General features: G+C 48.0%; 1 protein-coding gene across 1 annotated transcript in view; it reads right to left on the reverse strand.

Annotated features, from left to right (window-relative positions):
- Positions 1 to 17,561, reverse strand: part of KIF26B (kinesin family member 26B) — a 385,937-nt gene that overhangs the window by 109,012 nt on the left and 259,364 nt on the right. Inside the window, exon 5 of the mRNA XM_037150905.2 lies at positions 10,574 to 10,754. Coding sequence (XP_037006800.2) covers positions 10,574 to 10,754 — 181 coding nt within the window. The remainder of the gene's footprint in view (positions 1 to 10,573; positions 10,755 to 17,561) is intronic.

Here is a 17,561-nt window from a genome sequence, read left to right on the forward strand (position 1 = left end):
CTGAGGCACAATCCTCACGTTGCTCCTTCCTCCTCAAAGCTTGGTGATGCCTCCTGCAGATCACCTGCAAATTCAGGGTGACTTTCATCTGTCGCCCAGCCTTCTCCAGGGTGGAAACTTCCTCTCCATGGGCACACGGCTCCTCGCTCCCACTCGTTGTAGTAGTGGGCTCGGCCACTGCCTCCCACCCCACACCTAAATCTGGGCCAACCCAGCCCTTCCCCGGGGTTCTGAGCGCAGGGCAGAGAGGACAGGAGTCTGCCCAGTCGGCTGGTGGAAGCTGTGAGACCCGATGCTCTCGTGCCGGTGGGTGTGAGGGTGGAAGCTGGTCTGAGCAGAAGATGAAGCCAACGTGGAGGGTGGGGTGGGGGAGCACGAATACCACACACTCAGTCAGCTGCTCCCTGAATTTTTCCCATCAGCTTCCACGAACCCCAGACCCCTCCAATCATTTCCAGTTCCTAAAGTTTGAGTTTCTGTTGCTTGAAACTAAGAAGACTTCCAATTAATACAAAAATCCCTTCTCCTTTACCTCCCATCTCCCATCCCCCTTCCAGCCTGTACCACCTTCAAGCGCCCACATTTTTCAAGGTAACTTCAGAATCTCACCCATCACTGATGCTAATGGAACAGAAGCAGCCTAAAGGAAACCAGGCAACACTGTAATTCTGCAAGGCAAAGAGTTCCTCTCTCAGTTGTACAAGCAGGGCGGGGGGGCAGCAACACAGCAGATGAGAGTGAGCACAACTCAAACCTCAGACGGCTCTCTGTATGACCTTGAACCAGCCCCACGCTTCACCTGACCTGCGTGTGTGAAGGAAGGAGTATGACGTCCATATTACACGCGTTCAGGGGAGCTCCATCCACCAGCAAAGGATAAGTGAGTTCTCTTAAGAAACGCGCTGCATAAATACAAATGTTTTGCGTGCCACTGCGACTCATGCATAGGAACTAATTGCAGGGAACTAGCAGGTAGCACATCCAAATGCTAAAAATCAGCCAAAAGCACATCCTCCGTGCCTGCGACCTGTCGGCTGTCATGGCAATGTACTGCGAACACGGCAGGGATGGTGCCGTGCGCTCAGCGACGAGGAGAGCGCTCACCAGGATGCCAATTATCTTGCACAAATTTCAGCCTTATCTGCCATGATAATCTGGAGTGATGATAACAATAATAGGTGTTTTTAGTTTGAGTTGTCTACCTAAAGAAGGACTTTTACCTCTTTTGAAGAGCAACTTCTGGGATTCTTAAGGGCAGAGGCTATTTTGAACTCACCTGTGTATCCCAAAGGAACCAGCACACAGCAGGTATCTGCCTTGTAAATTAACAGATGGACAGACACGTGGATGGATGGACGGATGACGGACAACTGAATGAGGACTGGAATCAGCAAAGACAGGGGAAGGCCCCTAAAATGACTCTGCTACACTCTACATTTTAATGTCTTTCAGTTCAGGGGGTTCTCTCTGCCTAGCATATGGCTAAGCATCTGGGGATACGAAAGCAGTAGAAACCAAGGTCCCCATCCTCCAGACTCAGTGGGGAGCACGAACTGTATGCCTCCGACATGACAGCAATGCCGCATAAGGCGGTAAACGGTTAGTGAGAAAAATCTGTTCTCCGTGGTGTGAGCATCAGACAAGCCGGGGAGCACCGAGAGCCCCTACACCGGCTCCATTTCTGGTTCTTTCATCTGAGAGTCAAATGCTCTCATTCAGTGCTGGGGTGTAGAGGGCAGGGCCGTCGGCTACATGTCTGTCTCTGTCCTAAATTTACTCGGTGAGGTTCTACCCCCCAAGGTGATGGCGTTAGGAGGTGGAGACTCTGGGAGATAATTAGGTCAGGAGTGTGGAGCCCTCGCGATGGCATCAGTGCGCTTAGAAGAAGAGACCGGAGAGCAGGCTTTCTCTCTCTCCCCCTGTCCCCTCCCCGGCTCTCCTCCCCACCATGAGGTACAGCATGAAGATGACCGTCTTCCAAACAGGAGGAGAGCTCTTTGCAGACACCAGGTCCTCCCTCACCTTGACCTTAAGTGTCAGTCTCCTGAACTGGGAGAAGGACGTTTTTGTCATCTCAGCCACCCAATCTGTGTTCTTGCTTTGTTTTTTTGTTGTTAGACTAAGACAATATTACAGAACAGAACTAAGAAAGACTTGTAAAGATCAGTACGAGAGACCTGAAAGGGCCTTATGTTGTAGCTTTGAGTAGCTTAGATAGTTTCTAATTTAAAAATCCTTTAGCTACTCAGAAACTGTTTAACAATCTAAAGAAAATTATATATTTCATTTAAGAATGTATCAGAATGATTCTCCCCTCCATAATGCCGCCTTTTAGTTCAATGAAGCATAGAAAGGAATTCAAATGTTTTATGACATAAGTCATTCAACAGACAAGAGCGCTTCTCCATTCTGAGGCACAAAGGAAAACTTTCCAATTAACTCAGTAGTTTGGACTCACCGTTCTTTAGAAAATATTCCTATCACTCCCATTTTATTGGGATAATTACAGACGATCATGATTAACTTCCCTTTCAGCCATTAGCAAGAGACACAATAGATAAGACGCTCAAAACGTTAGCTTAAAATATACCTACTATTCCTTTTCTCTTGATACCGGTAATTGTCTAACTGCGCTGAACCTAACTAAAATGTATTTTATTTTTTGGACAAAGAATGATCAAAAGCCCTGTGCTGGCATTATAATCCATCTTACTGCCCTTTGGTTAATTGAGAAAGTGGCATTTATTCCAGAGAGAATTCTCTCATTTTATCTCATGTTTTCATTCCATAAGTCAGGATGCTAATTAGGGATTACAGGGGCTCTGGGGAGCCCCAGACCTATCCTCCAATTATGGTAAAGGTTTCTAGCCTTTAAAAAGTCCCCAAAGAAAAATCACCTTCCCGCTCCTGTCTACGCATACAGACACACGCATGACTAACCATGCCCACCACGGCCACTTGACACCTAAAGAAACAGAGCCAGTAGAACTGAGGCTGAAAGTCTCAGAATGGGGGGCCAGGGAGGGATGATTCAGTCTCTCGTTCAAATTCTGCCCTGAAGTCTTCATGAATGATCACCTTGCTCATTCAAAAGTTAAAATTCCCCCACGTAAACAGATTAGCAAGCTATTTCATCTCCTTGGGCCTCAGTTTCCTCATATTCGAAATGAGATGACTGGACACGCCCACCTTTGAGCAGATCCCTCGCCAACGGGTCAGCGGCACTTGCTGTTCGGCCGGTGTGCCAGCCCGAGGCAGCACCCCCTCCCTGCCACCAGTGTCCTAAGGTAACTCCCACACGTGGGGCCCGGCACCAGCGGGGTCTTGTTGTTTAGCTGCTCCTCAGGGTTTCTGCTTGTGGCCACGGCTTCATCCTGGAGGACGGACCCTGCAGGGCTGGGCACCTCATCAGGACTTCACAGGTACTAAACAGGATTACGTAAAACTGTTCCACACTTTCTGAGTGTCCTTGACTTACGTAAGCTGGGACTGATGGGAGACAAAGATGAAAACGTAACTCCTGCTTTAGATAAGCTTACAACCCAGGGAGAGAAACTGAAAAGGATGTTTCACTGCGAGGAACTGAACGCTCAGCCGCCCACAGACATTGCCTGTGCTGTTGGCTATGGACATCGGTGTCTGGAAACCAGGGGGGGCTGTCCAAAGACCCCAACTCCTGACCCAAAGCAGGCAGGGAAAGTTCAGAGAACTGGAAAATGTACAATGACCGTAAAGAAAGAGGAATGCAATTCTCCTCTGCCTGGGCTCCCAAAATGACAGTAACGGACCTGAGATACAAGGCAGTTAACTCTCTGGGATGCAAGATGAAACTATTCCTCCCCGTGTGGCCAGGAGTCTTTTCATCCAGTTTGCTCTGTGTCGCTACCTCGGGCACAGAAAGCCTGAAACGGAGCATTTTATACATGGCAGTGTGCCATCCGTGGGAAATGGAATCTATTTAACCGGAAGTGTGCTGCTGACCCTTCCAGGTCTGCATCTAACCAGGCAACAGGAAAGTGCACCCAAACTACTAGATTGGCAGTACCACAGGCAGTCACACCAATGATGAAGAGCAAAGACGCAGGGCTCCTTCTTTAGACACATTTTACCTGACTCTTCTGTCTAGTGGCCTCTAAATGGTGAACACCCTCCTACCATGTCCCTGTCATTTGCAAGAATGAAGACTGCTAATCTGCGGGGGGCACGGCAGAGGGAGTAGGAAAAAGTCCCCATGACTTAAGTCGCCCAGGTTGGCCCTCAGAGAAGCAGCACAGGCATTGCTGACCCCTGCATTTCTGGGGCGGCACAGCTGCGTACTGCACATGTGCGGCCCAGAGGCGGCGCTAGGACTGGGCGGACCCCTCAGCCTCCGTGGGAAAGAAAGACGCAGCAAAGGTTAATGAGTCAGAACATTTTCCCTAAGTCTCCTTCCTCTTGAGATACGGGTTGGAGGAGGCATCAAAATAGAAAGGAAAGAAGGAAAAAGGGGGAAAAAAAACCTAATGAGCTACATAACCTTAGCAGAATCACCCAAACCAACCGCGTGCAGAAAAAAAACAACTGTAATTAGGGAGTGGAAGGTCACCGGAGTCTATTCCCCAGAAGCACTGACGATTTAATTTACAAAGCCAGCAGCCTGGCTATCCTGATGAGTCTGTATGCGTGCATACACATTTACACCGACTTCCCAACGCCCACCACCAAAAGAGAAAACTCACAACTCACTGTTCCCATCTGTGCATTTAAGAAGGGAGCAGTCACTCACTGGTGAGTGAGAAGTGGAATCCAGAAGTTTCTATCACAGTGGAATTCACTATTTCATAGCTACTCAAAATGAATTGAAGGGCTGGAACAAATCTTCCTACCCTGTGCTCTCTGACAAACTTCAGGGCAAGGAATGATAGAAATCATAACGAGGAATTCAGTCGTCTGCATACTGTTCCGACAACCGGGGCCTCGATGGGCTGCAAGGCGTGGAGCTCTTTCCTCCACATAACCTGGCACCTCCTCTTGAACAAGGGAGACCTGTGCCAGCCATTTACTTCTACTTGTTGAGTAAACGAATAGGAGCTGCATCAGGAACTACTTTAAAAAAACCTTAATCAAATTTTTCTATCTTTTTGCTTTTCCCTTCTTGGAACAGAATGCCAACTGAACAAGAATCTCGGCTTGCTCTTCTACACAAGGTTTAGTAAGGGCTTTCTAATTGAATGACTTTCTACCCTAAAAAATGTTAATAAATCTGTAAAGGAAAAGGGTCTCTACTAAAGAGCACATGTGGTACTTTTATTCCCCCCATGCTATTAGTTTACATGCCAAACCAGAGAAAGTTGGGCAATAAACTAAATATAGATAACGCAGGACCTGGTGACATGAGCCGAGTGGTGTGTGTGTGAGTGTGTGTGTGTGAGAGAGACAGGTTACTTAGGGAATATATGTTTATATGTGCTAATCGAAGCAGGAATATGCTGCGACTGGATTGGATAAATAGCGCTGGACAGGAGACACATGACTTCCAATCATGGACTGAGACGAACGGAGACTAATGGCTCCAGCCTTTACTGTGTAAGGAAGATAACACAACCAAGCCAGCCTGTCTACTTCCAAATCGCAGTCAGCCGATTCCACCAAACCCTCTGCCTCTGGGCCACACTGTCCCCAAGGGAGAAATCTTCGTGAACGGGCTTGGCTGGTGAAGGGGATCCACCCTAACAGACATGACCCACCCTTCTTCTGCCCAGACCAGGCTAAGTGGGGATCCCCAGGAGAAGGAAACATCATGTGTAGCACAGGAGGCTGAACGCCAGGCAAATATTTCATGGGGACCTCGAGTTTATGGAGATCAGGATAAACCTTCCTCTTCCTTTGTGGGGACGTGACCCAGGGTAGCTAATCAGCTATGGGTGTGCCCTGAAGCAACACCCATGGGAACACAGTATGTCTAGAGCTAGTCACGGAATGGCTCAGGCACGGCAGGCCCCCGCCAACCGTCCATGGCTTCGTTCCCATCACTGCACTGCATGTTTGCTCCGTCCAGTCTCCAATGAGCTTTCCAAACCCAGAGAGTCTGTGCGCTTGTTGCCGACACTCCACTACAAGAGTTTTCTCATGTCCCCAAAACACGTTGGGGGAGAAAAGGCTGGGTGCCTACCATTCCACCCTTTGGAGGGATTCCTAGAGATTGTGAAGCAAGCGTTACGAAGAGATCATTTATTTCCCCTCAGATATTCTTCTGGGGAGAGGATAAGTTGCCAGCACACAGGAGGACTGTCTGACCTGTGTGATTTCACCATTACCATTCTTACCTTAAAAAGTGTTTATGAGTTTGTTTCATCTGTTCCTTTACTTTGTCTTTTAGATTCTACACGTAAGTGAAATCATGTGGTATTTGTCTTTCTCTGTCTGACTTATTTCACTTGGCATAATACCCTCTACATCCATTCATGTTGTCATAAGTGGTAAGAGTTCATTCTATTTTACAGCTGAGCAATAGTCACTTTGTAAGATATTTAAATGTGCAACCAGTATGTAGTACACGTGAAACTAATAAGTAATATAATACTGCATGTCAACTATTACTGAAAAATAAATAAAAGCATTGTTCTGCACCCATGGCATGACTACGTTCATGGACTTCTCGAGTTAAACAGATAATGTGAATTGCTCTAGAAGCTTGCCATCCAAGACAAAGAGCTCTGACTTTACGCTGTGACACAGCAACAAATGAATCTTAAACTTGGATATTAATGAATTGTACAAATAAATTTCACTAAGAGCAGTTGCAGACTTCGGAGAAGAAACCACTATCAAACAGATTAGAAATATCATTTACAGATAAGCCAAATCGGTGAAATATAAACAGGGGCTAAGCTGCTTTGATCCACTAATCATCTTTATCATTCATTAAGGATGTCTTTACAAGGCCACTTAGTAGTATAATTTTGTTATATAACTTCAAAGGCAGGCAGAATTATTTTAAGTCTGTAATCCCAACTTTTCCTTAAATCAAATCACCCTTTGGTATGGGTTGGTGAGATGTCCAGGACTAACTGAAATAACCCACCAGACTACAAGTGTTAAGGGCCATGCCACCATCTGTCCCTGATTGCAAGCCTAGTGCCCACTATGTGTGCCTGACACACAGTAGGTCCTCAATAAATATTCGCTGGGTGCTGAGATCTGCTCTAGGTGCTGAGGATCCTATGTTGTGTGCATGTTGTGCTTTGGCTCCAAGTAAGTATATGGTGTACAGGACAGTATGGTACAGTGACACTACCTCCAATTCTCCCAGCACCAGAAAAGTGCTCAGTGTCCAGCAGTGACTCTGGGGGGAGGGTGGGCAGAGTTGCCCCTGGGAACAGCAGGGGGTAGGACCCAGGGGGAGGTGGAAGGGGCTGCCCTGATCCCACTCGGTGTCCTCTCCTGCCGGTGTCTGCCCTCCTCTCCCAACCACGGCTCTGAAAACAGCGTGTCCTTCTCCACCAGCTGAAGGCAGCTGGCTCCCAGTGTTATTTTGCTACCATCATGGCCCCACGGCACGCCTCTCTCCACCCCAAATCTCTAAAGGTCATGCGTTGCTAGTGGCAACCCAGTGAGGCAGGGAGAAAAAAATGGCTAAAGGTCCGGACTTCTTGGTTTGATTCAGGAGGCATGGGGAGAATCCCTGAAATGGGCCTCAGTCTCCCTGGTGACTAAATGAGAGGGTAGCCCTAAATAAACCCATAAAAGCCCTTCCATACCTGTGAAACCTGCCAGGTTTCCTGGGGAAGTTCTCGGGTGGGTGGGACCTGAGGTGGGACCTGGGCTGGGCTCATTTCCCAGCCCCACCTCGGGAGGCCCCAGCTCAGGTTTAAATAATTAGACCGCTTTTGGCAATTCAGTCAAGCTTATCAACATCAAACATGCTGATTTGCACATACATAGCACCAATTATTTATGTTCTACATTACACTCCATCGTGTTTCTTTGAGACGTTACTATGTAACTTAGGCGGCAGAGATCAATTCATGGTAATTTTTCCATACGGGGAAAGAGAATGGCCCACGCACTTCCCAACTACAGTGAGATTTGGGGAGGGGGAGATGAGCCTGGGAAAGGGGCCCCTGTGGCAGGGAACAGCCTCCTAGCGTTACGGGAAGCGGGCACTCACTCCCTGGGCAGGAAGCAGGACAGGGGAGTCCCTGCAGTCACACCCACAGCCACACCTCACGATGACCACAGTCTTCAGGGGGCACCAACCCTCCCAGTGCCACTCCTTCCCCGCAAGGCCCGCCACCCCACACTCAGCAGGACAGCTGCCCTGCCGTGTGGTCAGACAGAAGCCACCGGCCCATCACCTCTGTGACCCCCGGCCTGATGACCCCATCCATGACACGCTTCCATGGACAAACTCAGGCAGGGTTCCTGCCACTCCCACCTGGTTAATGTCACCCCCTTCTGTCCCTCTCAAAAAGAACATTGATCACAAGTGAGGGAGAGGGATACTGTCTTCCACTGAAAAAAAAACAACAACTGTGTGATTTGCCAGCTGTGGTTTACTAACAACTGTCATATTCCTGTAGTTGTGCCTGGCCCCACATCTGCTTATCTTACTTATCGTCACCTGATATCTGGTCACTGCACAGGGGACGCCGTGGAATCAAGACTCAGGCGGGGTTCTCCAAACTCTTTCTGTGCATGTGCTGGGCCCTCCTCCCGGCCGGCCACCCTCATTCCGTGGGTCAGTCCCTGATCCCCGTGTCTCCGGGTTCTAGGGAGGGGGCGGGTGGGGACAAAAGGCCCGGGGCTCGGGGGCCCAGGCCCACCTGGAGACGTAGCGACATTGACCCCTTTCGGGAACCACAGGCAGGACCACTGTTACAGATGCAGGAAGACCATTTCTTGTGCGGTTCATCATGAGGGGTCCTGGCCAGGGCCGTTTTGGGGTGTACGAGCATCCCAGGTTAGCTGATAACCTGGGGCCACTCCAAAGTGATGGCGTTTAAACATCTATTCCCATGTATTCGGAAGGGAGGCTGGATGTTGCTGGGAGCGCCCACGGAGGGGACCGCCCGGGGAGCTCAGTTTCACCCTGGCCAGGCCACTCAGCTGTGGCCCCGAAGTTCTAACCTCCTCTTAGCCAAAAAAAGCCTGCATGCGCTTAAAAAGGGTACAGACGGTAAGTCTTAGGTTATACGTATCTTCCCATAACTTAAAATTAAATCTTTTTACTGCACCTACCCCTCCTGAGAAGGCAATATGTCCACTACCCACCACACAGCCACCTGGCCCTGAGGGGTGCCACTGCCCTCCTCCCAGCTCCCACCCACGAGAGTCCTCCCCCGAGAGGAGTCTTGGTCCCCGCCAGCTCCTCCATCTCCCACCACGGCTGTCGAAGCCTCTGCCGCTCTGCCCAGTGGAGCCCAGGCTGCAACCCAGCTGCCTGGCCTCCTACTTAAACTCCGGGCCTGGGAAGCCACCTGCTAAAACTACCCCCCCAGCCGATGCCACAGAAAATTGGGCTTGGATGCTCCCAGTAGCATAATCCATTCGACATAAAATTGAGATGCTGTTGCAAAGGGTAACCCAGCCAGTCAATGCCTTCCCAGCCGGGTGGTGAAACCGGGGGCGGGAGTGCATGGGAGGAGACAGAAAAAACTGAGAAAGGAGGAAAACACGAAGCCAGATGGGCAGAGGGCGCCGGGGTGAACTCCACAAGGACCACCGAGATTGGCTGTGGCCACCGAGGACCACGAGCCTCGGAATGACCATGTTTGGGGGTCAAGGGGAAAGCGCAGCGGTGACCGAAATAAACACAGGTTCGGTCTGCCTAAATCAGCACCAACGCCCCTCAGCAGGGGGTGCAGGTTTCCAAAAGTGAAGCCTGCGTGACTCCTGCGAAGCTGGCACTGACACAGGCTGGAAATAAAAGAAATAGTACAGCCCCTCTTTCTTTAGTTTTTATCCGTCTCGGCTTATTTACCAGTCGGAGGCTACACCGCGGCGGCTTTCCCCCAGCCGTCTATCAGAAGCGATTTAAAGATGGCAGGGAGAAACTGAGCTATCCCGAACACGGCCGGGTAGCGGCATCTCTACGGCGCCCCTGCATCTCTTTCTAAGCATTTGTCACAATTCAAAATTACATTTCTTGGCGCAACGGAAAATGCTCCCCAGGAATCCCATCAGTGGCCGGGTCCGAAAGCAGAAGCTGCGCTTTGTCTGAGGAGATGAGAAAAATGAGCGTGTCACTGTGAATTTGCAAAGCATCCTTATGTCTTACTCCTGCCCCGTGTCTTCTCTCGGTCCCCAGCCTCTCTGCCTCCTGCCTCTCCTGTCCTTCCTGTAAAGGGCTTAAAGAAAGGACAATTCTGTCCAACAAGACAAAACTTTTTCATTCCAAAATCCAATCAGCTTCCTAATAACTGGAATATCTTCATTTACTATTTAGCATATGTCACCCCCCAAAATTTTACAGGCCATCCAGATGAATTTTATTTCGTCTCCCTGTTACCTCCTTTTTTAAAAAACAGATAAACCAGAGCCCTGATTTTCTTCTCTCCCTGAACACAGAATCGGAGACGGCAGCTGTGCCTACCTTGCCCAGGCCTGGCGTGTCCTTCACCTTGTTGACTGCCCGCAGCAGACACGGTGGGGCCGGGGGAGGAGAGATCTGCAGAATGCCACTGAAGCTGGTGGCAAAGAGTGGTGACTCCACGACAGAAGCAGAAGGCCGATGCTTCTTCTTTTTAGAAGACAGATTTAACTTCTGGGCAGCTCTGGAGAGAAAAATGCAGAAAACAAATAATCAGAGGAATCGTATGGTACCATTGAACACGCTACGTTACTTTATTTTCTCTTCTAGCTCCTGTTGACACTTACCCATTCTCTCCCTGCCCTCCGGGTACTCTGTTGCACCCTGAGCTACAACAAAGTCAACTTAATGAGCTACCCAGTCATTTATAGGGCAGGAAAAAAAAGCTGTAAAAGTGCCTGGTTCTGCAGTGGGGATTTACAAAGGATTGTTTGTTACCCACAAACACTCAGCGTGGGCATGAATAAAGCTGGTCATCTTTAGGGATAAACAGTACCTATTAGGTTAATCACTCCATAACTTCTCTAAGTATAAACCCAAGTGGGGGAGACACTGTGAGTTATGTAGAAATTCTAACACCTTGTAAAAGCCAAGCCAGCCTGATGGAGAGGCACGGGGTGGCCAATGAAGGCCGGCTGTGTACGTGCTTGTGGAGTAAAAACACACACCCCGTGCAGTGGGGAGAAATAAATCCCACTGGTTTTAGAAACATAACACCGAGTCAGAACAAACTCCAGCCAGGGTGTGGAGCGCTGAGGACGTGGGCTGAGTGCTTACAAAACAGGCTTGTTGTGTGGGGTGGTCTTTCACTACAAAATGCAATTCATGGACCAGTCGGAGGGGTGAGAGGGGGTGGGGAAGTTTGCCCAGAATCAATGAAAACACGGGTTGTTTGGCCACATCTCCCCCCATTCAAATGCTCAGTAGTACTTAAAATAATCACCATTGCAAAGGAAGAGACTACAGCCAGGTGAAGGCATCTCACAGACTGTAATGTATTCATTTCTGGATCCATTTTTGGTGCTTCTACTCTCTTGCTCGAAGAATTCCAATTCTCTTATCAAATGTCATTAAACATTTGAGCTGCTGCTTAAATGGACTACCATGACTTGATTCTGCGGGTCAAAACCTCATAACCCAGCCAGATTCTCACCAATTACCTAACAGGTCACAAGACAGGCAGGCCAAGAAGACAAAGCCAGCTTTGCCGGCACCTCTTCTGCACCACGCCCCATGCTGGAATGAGCTGGGAAAGTTAGTTTTAATTTTGTAATTATCATGCTTTTGATAAATCTCCTGAGCTATAAAATTGCCACCACACAAATATAGCCCAGAATTACTATTCTGAAGCTCAGTTTTTCTGAGCCATAAACCTGAACATCAGTCCCACCAGAGTGAAATACAGAGGAATGGGATCCATGCAGAACGACGGATTTTGACAGCTCAAGAGCCGACAGTCCCAGTCCCTCGGCCAAATGTGGGGAACGCCACAGTCAGTCACTCAGTTGAAGGACAACGAGAAATGAAGATCTCCGCAATGCTTCCCGTGCCAATCAGCAAAAAGAAAAAACTTGGAATAACTTTTTGCATGATCTCATTGCCACTCTCCCTTCTGCAATTAAAGGCGAAGCAGAATTGCTCAGTGATGAGGCCACTGCTGCTCCTGACAGTTGTCATCACTCCGAGATTCGCTGCCTTGAACGCACGGCGGCTCCTCCAGACGCACACATCAGCATCGTTTCTTCTGACACCCACCCCTGGGCTCAGCCACCCCTCCCTGCTTCCCAGCCGGGCTGCCTGGCTCTGGGAGAGTTAGCGAGGAGGTGGAGAGAGGCATTTTTCCATTTACAGTAGAATGCTTCTGTCCAGGGGCGAAAGGACCGGATGGTGGCTGTTCCCACCCCCCGCCCAACCCGTTGGGGTTCCCAGTTCAAATGGGACAAAGAGAAGAAAATGCTACCAAAAGGCAACTCAGAAGAGGTGGTGGCCTGATGGCTTCTCCCTTTTCCATATCTGCACCCCCCACCCCCCGAGGGGCCCTGCCGAAGAGGAAAGCCAGGGCCCTTAAAATCGAAGCACGTGAGGACTTAGCCAAGGACCTCAGTCCAGGGTTTGGTCTCTCTCTCTCTCTGTCTCTCTCTGTCTCTTCCTACCACAACACCACCAATTTTCACTCTACACTACATCATCTCCAGTGACATACAAACAGGCTGTTATTGCTCCCATCTTAACAACTAACATAATAGGTGGTCTGCTTCGTTTTCAGGTCGGTTTTCCATCTAGGAGGTAAGGTCCAGCAGGACAGAGTTCACGCATGTGCGCTGAAGGAATGAGTGAAGACTGAAGGAACCGGTGACATTCAGCCTAGCGAATATAAAGCTGGGGAAAGAGGGAGGTAGAATCTTTTTTTAAAACAGGGCCTTTACAGACTTTGTATGAAAATTAAGCAAGGTCATGTAAAGTGGTCAGAACACAGGAAGAACTCGATAGACGGCGGGTCAAAGGTACTTAATAAGTAGGGGGCCCAGGATGAATGTAGGTCTGTGGGCCTCATACTGAGCCACGAAGTCTCTGCACAGGTAGCGAAATAAGCAGGGGAGATGCAAGGGTTTGTAAGCATAAGGGACATCTTTGTAAAACTAGATAAACCGTCAAGGACGGGTCTCCTTCATGACATAGGGAGCCTTTTGTTGCTAGAAGTTTCCAAGTCGTGGCTAAAAAAACATTTACAGGGGCAACCAGGGATAAGTAAGCAGGCGTTTGAAAAACCTGATGATTCCAAAATGTCTCGTGACACAGAGCTTCTGAAATGACGCTGGAGTTTCTATCCGGTGTAGGGGAGCCGCTTGGCCTCAGTGCAAAAAAAAAAAGTAAGGAAGGGGGTTATTTTGAGAATAATTTAGTTTTCTTGGGCAACCACGATGTTGTACACTGAAGCCAATGTGATACTGTAGGCTGACCACAATTCAAAAATTAAAAAAATACTTTAATAATTATGATCTTCTTAAAATACATATTTCAAATAAATATAGCAGGAGAATTCCACAATTGAGAAATTAATAGAAGTCATATTTTGCAGCCATAGAATCTATAGGAACATTTCATTTTAATTTTGACATCATCACAATCAGCTGTTAGGCCTCTATTTTATACGTTCCAATTTCGTAGAGGTCAGCAGCTCCTGCTCTTTTCACAGAGCCCTTCAGTGACACTCAGGCAGGGAAAGCTAAGGTCCAGGAATCACTCATGCATAATTGTATTGCTTCAGTGACGTGAAGGAGAAGCAGTTGTGAAAGAATTGAAAAGGCAGAGGCATTTCGGCCAGCGGTGGATTTTGTGTGATTAATGCCTTAGAAGCTCTTTCTTCACAGGCAGGAAAACAAATGAGGGGGTTGTTTTACGAGATTTCAAAACAACAAAAAAAATTAATCTATGAAGCTATTAAAAGCAATATTTACTTGTCTCGTTCTTACCATGAATAGAATCACGTATTTCCTAAAGCTATTCATCGCAACATACATCTTTAAACATCCATGGGTTCATTTAATTCTCTGTGCCTTATTTCAAGAAAAAAGATAGTTTCTCCAGCAGGATGAAATTAATATTGAGTGAACCTATAAAGAAAGTGGTGCCAGGCTAAGCACTGTCGGGCTGTGGGAAAAGGGCAATGGTGTGAACTTGGCAAGAATTAAAACCCACTGAGCTCAATTCTTCCCTCCGGCTTCCACCCCTCTCTCTCTATCGCCCTCTTCATCTCCCCCAGGTTAATGCACGGACATGATGCTACAGGAATTCAGGAATCAGTTCAGAACTGAGATGACCTCCGCATGGGATGGTGACTTTTCCTCATTGTCCAGATCTATCCAGATCTTTAAAAAAATGAAGTAAACAATTATCTGGTGAATTTCATTGGTTTAGGTGTTGTGCGGGGGGAGTCTTAGGTTTCAGTTATATAGATTGCAGAAGAGCTTATGGAGTTTATTTTTTTGCATTTGCAGGACAGACTACTTGACCTTGAATGTTCAGAACTGTGAAGTGTTTGAACGGAAAGCCCCTCAGTCTAAGCGCATCTCATGAGAACTGAACTGGGGTCTACGAACCTCAGCGTCTAGGGATTACTAACATATGGACCTAACGATCTTCTAAGAATTATCAGTTTCATGAAGAATAGAACTTTCCTTAGGGATCAGGCAGGAATACTGGGCAGCATCACAGTCACTTTTCAAAGGATTCTCTCTCCTTTTTCAAATTCTAATGCACTGCGTGTTGCTAACCACGTCTTGAGAGCATTTCATCTCATCTGAGAGGACAGTTCGAACGCGGGATGCCCAGGTAGGTGGGTAAAAGGTTTATAAAAATGAAGAGGGTGTACAAGAGCTACTCAATTGGACCTGGGCAATTGATGGGTGAGCTAGCAGCTGAAACACGGCAGAAGAGGAGGGTGGGCTGAGGTCCTCAGACCTGCCACATCTGCTGCTCAGAAAGGGCCCTGACCCAGGGGGGAGCGCCCGGTAGAATCTCCACTGTCAGCGTGTAAAAGACCATCCCGGCTGCAATTTAACGTGACAGTGGCTGGGGCTGCCAGGGGCTCTGATGGCTTCTGTGCCATTAGAAAACATTTCAGTGCTCTGAGGATTAAGACTATCTGGTAATGAGCAACAACATGACAGATCACAGCCGCTCCTGGGAAATCTGTGGGGTCAATGACATGGGGGTGGAGGAAAATACAACAGATTGTAAATAAGGGCTGTGTGACAGGAACCAGTGGTCTGAGGCACAGCTTCTGGAAACAGTTAAGATATCCATCTACATGCAAAAGAAAAAAAAAAGGAAGAAAGAAAGCAGGCAGGCTTCATCTTGAAATAGCATCTATTTAAAAGTATTCTGCCACCAAGACGTTAGTCATTTTGGAAACTCTCCAAACGGGTAGGAGCACGGCCCCCTTCACCTTTCCATTTTCTAACTGGCTGTCACCAAGGTCATTTCCATGTCCCCAGGGGCTGAAAGCATATGTGCCTTGGGTTTTTTTTTTATGATTTTTATGTAAATGATCTACTTCATTAGTGCAGGAACAGAATTCATGACATGACTTCAAATAAAATGTTTACTGCTCAGAGGCAAAACGTGGCTGACCGTCAACCTCCAGCCAGAGACACTGCCGTCACTGGAAAATGGACCAGTTTTTGCAACTCCATGCACAACGTTAACCCACCGTAATAATGGCTGTACATTTCCTTTCATTTTATTTCCCCATGCTCCAAGGGGGCATGCAAGTTGCCCTCACCAGCGACTTCAGGGACCACCATCTTTGCCCTGAAGGCTCCCAGCTGTTGGTCTCCCGAGCATGTGTCTTGTGCTTTAACACTGAATGAGAGGCTGCGTGGCCGTGTGGTCCCTCACTTCTGTGGGTTGTTAGTGTTGCCTCCATCACTGCACTGTTCACTCACTGACAGCAAATACCATGCGTCTCCTTTTCCTCTGTAGCTGCCGGGCCTGGCCCTTGGCCGGGAGCCTTGTTAATGGCATAGCACATGCTCGCTTGGTGCTTCTTCATTGATCCAGACTTCAGAGCTACACCAAGGCCCAAGACGACGCAGCCTGGAGTTGTAGGTAACACTGGGACCTTAAGATGCTTTACTCTCTCTAAAGCATTTGCTAAACATGGCCACATCCATCCTCACTCAGGCCTGGGCGACAAGCAGAGAAGGTATTGGAACTGCAAATTACAGATTTCTAAAATGAAGGCTCAGTAGTTACCCGATTTTACCCATGGTCACAGGACTAGTGATTCTCATACTTGAGATCAGGATTCAAGTTTTCTGTCTGCTAGATCCGGGGTCTTTCCAATACATCATGCTATCATGCAATTTATTACTAAATGAAAGCAGTTATTTTATTTGGGGCAAAATAAAACCAAACGATGATCATTTGCCTAATAATAAAGACCCCAAAAGCAGTTACATATTTTGGTATGTAACTCAAATCAAATCATATATAAGCATTTACCAATTACTAATCTAGTTGCTTAGCAACATACCTTCCTATCACAGAGGGAAAATGTCTCAGCTGAGTGAGTTAGGTCATGGCCAGAATTAGGATGTGAAATCATCAGAAAATGGCTTCTCTGCTCCTATAATCCCAACCCAAAGTGAGTCCTTGCGTGACAGTAACACTCCAACAGCTACCACCACCACACAACCCTGTTATGTCCCTTCTCATGCCTCCCCCGCGCAGAGAGAATGCTGGGAGCCACTTGGAATGCATCTCGGTGCTCTGGAAGCTCAAACAATCAATCAGTATTTATCGGATGCACAAAAGAATCATGCAATCCACAGGCTCTCCACATCACTAAAGTCATCTTTGAGTCACCCAGCCCTTGCTCTGTGTTCAAGAGTCCACCCCTAAAGTGCACTGATGAGAAGGATCCACACCCCCCAACATCACTGATAACTTTGTGTTGGCTGGACAGCAGCAGAGACGGAGAGGAGCTGGGAGAAGCCTGCGGACACAGAGCAGGCAAACCCGGGACCCGGCCAAAGAGCTTCCCTGAAAGGCTGGCGCTGACAGCCCTCCCCGCAGGGCGCTGGCTGGGGAGCACGGCCCACACTCCGGCCTGAAGGCACAAAGGGGGCAGGTGAGCAGGAAGGGGCCGGGGGATGTGGTCAATATAATACTGTGGCAAGTCTGCACAGTGACAGGTGAGGACTGGAATTAGCAGGGTGATCACACTGTAAGGTATAAACAATGTCAAAGCACTATATTATGTGCCCGAAACTAGTACCATCAATGATGCTTACATTACAAAAGTTAAAGCAGTATTTGAAAACCATACTATTGGGGGAAGTGGCTAGTCCAATTGTGTCTGGATTTGTGTGTGTGTGTGTGTGTGTGTGTGTGTGGTCAGAGTAAGAATATCATAAGTAAATGAAAATATGACTCAAGAGAAAAATCACGGGAGAAAAAGAAGCCCATTCACAAACTAACTTTTTTT

Source organism: Artibeus jamaicensis, unplaced genomic scaffold (genome assembly GCF_021234435.1).
Source record: "Artibeus jamaicensis isolate MK-2021 breed Jamaican fruit bat unplaced genomic scaffold, CSHL_Jam_final scaffold_754, whole genome shotgun sequence".
Lineage (NCBI taxonomy): Eukaryota > Metazoa > Chordata > Mammalia > Chiroptera > Phyllostomidae > Artibeus > Artibeus jamaicensis.